At 42.0% G+C, this 6,000-nt stretch overlaps 1 protein-coding gene across 1 annotated transcript in view; it reads right to left on the reverse strand.

Annotated features, from left to right (window-relative positions):
- stxbp5l (syntaxin binding protein 5L) overlaps positions 1–5,820 on the reverse strand; it is a 354,919-nt gene extending 349,099 nt beyond the window's left edge. Inside the window, exons 1-2 of the mRNA XM_030125454.1 lie at positions 5,654–5,820; positions 5,436–5,595 (exon numbers count right to left, since the gene is read on the reverse strand). Coding sequence (XP_029981314.1) covers positions 5,436–5,595; positions 5,654–5,820 — 327 coding nt within the window. The remainder of the gene's footprint in view (positions 1–5,435; positions 5,596–5,653) is intronic.
- Between the last annotated feature and the right edge of the window lie 180 nt (positions 5,821–6,000).

Here is a 6,000-nt window from a genome sequence, read left to right on the forward strand (position 1 = left end):
TTGTTGTCTTCTGACAGAGTGACTGATGGAGCAGTGTGAGTTGGCGTAAAAAAAAAACAGGACTTAAATGTGAATATAATCTCCCAGCTGTAAATGACGTGTTAGCAGTGTTACATAAAAGGGAAAACAGCATTTTCCTCAAACAAAGCACCTCATGAGTAATGTGTGGGAGGTCAATAAAGAACTGTAATGATCATGAAATCCAGCCTACATACTAGAACCCCTGATGTGGTTTATTGGATGATCCTGAATCGTGTCCTGAGTCAGCTGTCAGAGAACCTTCTGGAAGATGATTACAAATGTCAGAAAATCGAAAGAAGAAACATCTACATTTACAAGATAAAGGCTCGCCGCAATCACTCATATGACAGCTCTGATTTTGTTGGAATAAACGTGAGGAGCAAAACAAAAGTGGAAATAAATGGCTGTTGCACATAAATCCATCCAAATCCAACCTCTTCCTGACCTCCTGGTTTCTGTGTAATCATCAGAGGAGGAACGCCCCCAGCGCTGCTTTATTTCTCCCTAATCTTCCGATGCTTTCCCTTCGCTCTCTAATCTCTTTCTCCTTCTCTCTCTCTCTTTCCATCCGTCTGATTCTTCGACTTTCTTCCTGTAATCACCTCATTTTTCTGTAAATAGGAATGAGCCAGTAAATTCACTCAGACTCTCCAGCACCTGGGTACCTCCCTCCCTCATCCCCACCTTACTTTGATTTTCACTCCTTCAGTCTGAGTGAAAATTTACCCGAACCTCATTTCACCATCTCAGCCATTGTGTTCCTAAACACATACAAATATGAGCCAAACTTTTTTTTGGGAGTTCACATCACATCTTCCCACACTGCACGCTTCGGATACAAATGATGACTAACTTTGAAAAGTTAGTAAAGATGCCAGACCCTCCCCCACACTCTGCACAAAGCTCACAGATTTATTTCCCCATAAAAACATAAAGTGATGAGTCTGTCTGAAGATATTCAGGGCGATGAATGGCAAAATATCAACTCCAGATGATTAGAAAACGCATTATACTTGGAGAAAAACACCCGATTGTACTGTTGGTTATTGCATTAGGACTATTTTCAGACTTATTTTTCATTCTGTGCAAAATGAGCTGCTCATTTGGGATGAGCTACTTCCTCTAAATTGGAGCATATCCAATTCTGCTGTTCATGCTCATATTTCAGAGCTCAGCGAATTAGAAAAAAGGTCAAAGGTGACATGCTTTTTCATTATACACTCCTTACAGGTCTGTGTGTACTACAGCCAGCTCACATTCTGCATGAAAAAGCAATAGTATTCTTGTACGACTGCGAGCGAGCGATGCTTTTCTGCTTCACAAATACTGACTGTCAAGAAGGAGTTTGCCAGAAAAAGCCCAAAACATATGTTCAGAGGAATATACATGATGACAAAGACACCTCCGCCCTCCCCATCCTGTGATTACATCCTGTCTGGGTAACACAGAACGGCACAGATGTAAGTGGTGCTCTGTACTTTTCCACTTTTTTGTTCTTGTAAATTAAAAAATAATCCGTTGCCTGTTCATAGTCGGAGCTTGTTTAAAATACAGGAAAGTGTTTCTAATTTCAGAGGAAGTCATGTGTTCAGAAAACCTTCCAGAGTTCAAAGACTGAACAATGTTATTCATTCATTCACTCACTCATTCATTCATTCATTCATTTTCTGAACCTGCTTTACCTTCACTAGGGTCACGAGGGCGGAGCCTATCCCCGCTACTTATGGGTGAAGGCGGGGTTCACCTTGGACATGTGACCAGTTCATCACAGGACTGAACATATGGAGACAGACAATCAGTGTCACATTCACACCTATGGAGGATTTAGATCAGGGCTGTCAAACTTATTTTAGTTCAGTTCCAAATTCGGCTAAATTTGATCTGCAGTGGACCGAACCAGTAAAATAATAACAGAATAATATAGAAATAATGTCAACTTAGAGCGAAAAAAGTAAATTTACATTATAAAAAGGTTTACATCTACAAACTATCCTTTCAAAAGATGTGAATAACATGAACAAACTGGGGACTACAGATGAAAACTAGCCTTCTGGCTAATTCTGGCTTTTTTTAACCATGTGTAACCATGTGTTTCATGAAATCGCATTGTCCCCTTTCAAATAAACTAAACTAAACTAAACTGAAAAAATATGTGAAATTTTAACAATATTCTGCCTCAGTTTATCATTTCCACACGTGCATTATAACTGACAGATCACAGTGGCTCTACAAACACACAAAACATTTAATAACAGACAGAATATTGTTAAAATTGTACTGACTTCTCTTAAGACATTTCAGATTGTTCATATTTGTTCAGGTTAGTCACATTTTTTGTGAAATTATACTTTGTTTTAGTGTAAATACATGAAAATATTTATATTTACAGAGAGAAAAATTTGGAGTTGTCATTATTTCTATGTTATTATGATCCTATTATGGTCCTGCCCACTGGAGATTGAATTGTTCTGAATGTGGAACCTGAACTAAAGGATTGTTCATATCTTAATGTAATTTTTGCATTTCACAAATACATCCCAAGGGCCGGACTGGACCCTTTGGTGGGACGAATTTGGCCCCCGGGCCACATGTTTGACACCTGTGATTTAGATTATCCCATTAACCTATCAGTGCATGAATGTTGTTTATGTTAAAAATTACGTTTAAAAGAAATATCATGAAAATATAGGAATGTGAATGTTCATGTTTCCACAACTCAAACTACTGAATTGCTTAGTTTTGTTGTTTCTATTGTTACTAAGCTAAAGGCGTTGGTAGATATTTGATTTCATTTTGATTGGTCGGCAGAATAAGCTCAGGTTTCAGCCCCTTCCTTTACAGCGAGGGACTCAAACTCCTGTTCTTTCAGGTTCCACATTCAGCCTGATCTGATCTGCAGTGGGCCGGACCAGTAAAATAAGAACAGAAGAACCTAGAAATAATGACAAGTGCAAATTTTTGTCTTTGTTTTAGTGCAAAAACCCCCCATTAAATTATGAAAATACTTACTTTTGTAAACTATCCAAACAAAAAAATGTGAATAACCTGAAAAAACTGAAGTTTCTTCAGAAAAATCAGTGTAATTTTCTCAGTCTTCTTCCTCCACTTCTCATTAGTCCATGTGCATTCTGGATCAGATCTACAGACACTAAACACTGAGGAACAGGAAGAAAGAGTTCAAACTGGACTGAATTTAATACAGACATTTCAGGTTGGACACATTTGTTCAGGTTATTCACATTTTATTGGTACAGGAGAGTTTGGAAATGGAAATATTTTCAGAATTTAATGTGATTTTTTGCACTAAAAAGAAGACAAAAATTTGAAGTTGTCATTATTTATAGGCATAGTGTAATATTTTTTTCCCATCAAACCCAGTAGTAAATCTGGAGTCCTTCTTTTGTGTGGGTTCTTCTGCTGTTCTTATTGGACTGTAGATCAGATTGGTCTGGATGTGGAACCCACACTAACATGAGTTCCACAGCCTGGACTGTGGAATTTATACACTTTGTAAATTCATCCCAGGGGTCAGACTGGAACCTTTGGGGGGACACATTTGGGCCCCGGGCCGCATGTTTGAGACCCCTGCTTTACAGACTCTTTGGTTTTTGTACATTTGTTTCCTGCACAGATGTAAATGTCTGAATAAACACACCTGAATATCTATCTATCTAAATAAAAGGACACACAAACACACATAAAGGCCTGTGGTCTGTGGATCTGTGAGGTCCACGTCTGTGTGCTCATGGAGCTCAGTGAGGAGGAGCTGTTTCCTGCATGGGACCAGGCAGTTGTTCCAGTACTTTCTCCTCCCCGTCTGCTGCCTGCCTGCTTGCTTTCCTGCCAAGGGTGCTCTGCAGCATCCTTTTCAGCCGGTGAATCAACCTCCTCCTCCTCCTCCACCTCCTCTTCTTCCTCCTCCTCCTACTCCTGCTCCCTCTTTACAGAGACAAAAAGAGAGAAAAGAAATAAAGAAAAAAAAAACACACTCCCCACCTCCCTTCTACCACTTTCACTCTGTCCAATAAAATTGCTCCACAAACAGCCTGATTTTCCTCTGGTTCTCAATGAATTATTCACAGCTATATCCAGGAATTCACCCGTTTTCTTTAAGGTTGAGGAATAACCGCTGCAGTCAGCTCCAAAATGCATCCACAACAGGTCTGCAATGGGCGGCAGAGGCTGCTATAAATACCCCGACCCCCCCCACAACACATATCACCACCTCTTTCTTTTCCAAACCCCCCCTCCTCCTCCCTCCTTCTAAGTGAAAAGCACATCAGCTAGGACAGTACTGCAGGGTCCCTTCGCTGGTTTGCTGTGCACTTTTTTTTTAATGCAAGGGAGGGACACCAGTTATGTCATCGCTCCTACACCATTCGTGCCTGCCTGCTGATGCAACTGGAGGATGCTATTCATTGACTTCCTCTGGACTGTTTATATCACATGTGTAGGCTGCTGCAGCTTATACAGCGCGCTGAAGACGGGCTGCGTATACAGTACTGAAGCCATACCTACTGCACAAACTGGCTGGAGGCTGGAGTGTATCCAAAAGTGCACGCAAGCACAAGCTAGAGATGCTAGTTTCACCAGCTGTGCACACATGTCCACGGGGGGTAGAGCTTTATGTGGATGAACAATGAGTGACTGATGGAATAAACGCAATTCTCTCACCGTTAAGGCCCTAAACAAAGACAGCAGCAGCTTTGAGGATGGGAACGCGGTTTCTTTCTGCTGGTTTTTGTCTCAAATCTCAGGGAATTGGGAAGAGAGGAGCTGTCCGCGGTGCTGAACTTTCAACAACACACAGCAGGGCCTCTAATAGAATAGAATAGAATAGAATAGAATAGAATAGAATAGAATAGTATAGAATAGAATAGAATAGAATAGAATAGAATAGAATAGAATAGAATGCCCTTTGTTGAGATTGGAGAGCTTCTCCTTTTTCAGTACAAACAGGAGCTCAATATAAGGTACAAAATATCTATAAGACAAAGTCCTACAAGACAGTGCAGTTAAGTTCTATATACAAATATAGAGATAAAAATTGAGAATATAAAAATGTAAAATGTACTGGACATGACGGTTGAATATTTACAGAATAATTCTAGATGCACAGGGAGATTACTACTCACAGATGAGTATGTATTACATGTGATATTATTCCTAGAATGACTGTATTGCAGGGTATGAATGAATACTGGGGGAGTATTCTGAGCAGCAGCACAGACAGACACAGACCAACCAAGGCAGGAACCCAAACTCTGTCCACATTCCCTCCTTCATCCTGGGGTTCATGTAGTCCTTCTGTGGGCTCTCACACCAGCCCATCCAAACCAGGACCCTCGGTGGGGACCTGCCTGCCTCGGTGGTTTAGTCTAAACCCTGAACCCCACCTCAGATCCGCTACTCACCTTACACAGCTGAAAGTTTTCCGATACAGAGTCTCTTGGACGTCGATTTCCTTGGGAGTCGGCGCCGCGGTGGGAGTCCCAGCCGCGCTGCCGCACGATGGAGACCCGATAGTCCCCCCCGGAGAGGAGGTGGTCAGCCCGTCCAACACCTTCCGAAACTCTTCATGGTCTGGTGTCTTTCTCTGCTTCTATGTGGGAGTGCAGACGGACAGGACTACTGTGCGCTCTGTTCCCAGAGTTCCAGCCTCCACTCAGATCCCAACACGTTTAAGGGAGATGAAGGAGGAGAATTCCTGCAGCAGCGGCGGCAGCGGCAGGCGATTGGACCAGTTCCTTCTGTTTCTCTCTCTAGGTGCAATTTTAAAAAGTCCTGGAGGCTCCTCATCCTGCCCTTGGCCACAGAATGAATGCGTCTGGCCACTTGGATCTGAGGAGGAGTCCAGCCAACGATGCAGATACAGGTCGCCTATCTCATATCAGCATGCACCGACGGATTACTGGAACTACTCAACTTCATGGTGTTTCTGAATCCCAAAGTCACATCTGAATGTGGACTCGGATGTGA

Source organism: Sphaeramia orbicularis, chromosome 21 (assembly GCF_902148855.1).
Source record: "Sphaeramia orbicularis chromosome 21, fSphaOr1.1, whole genome shotgun sequence".
NCBI classification, from domain to species: domain Eukaryota; kingdom Metazoa; phylum Chordata; class Actinopteri; order Kurtiformes; family Apogonidae; genus Sphaeramia; species Sphaeramia orbicularis.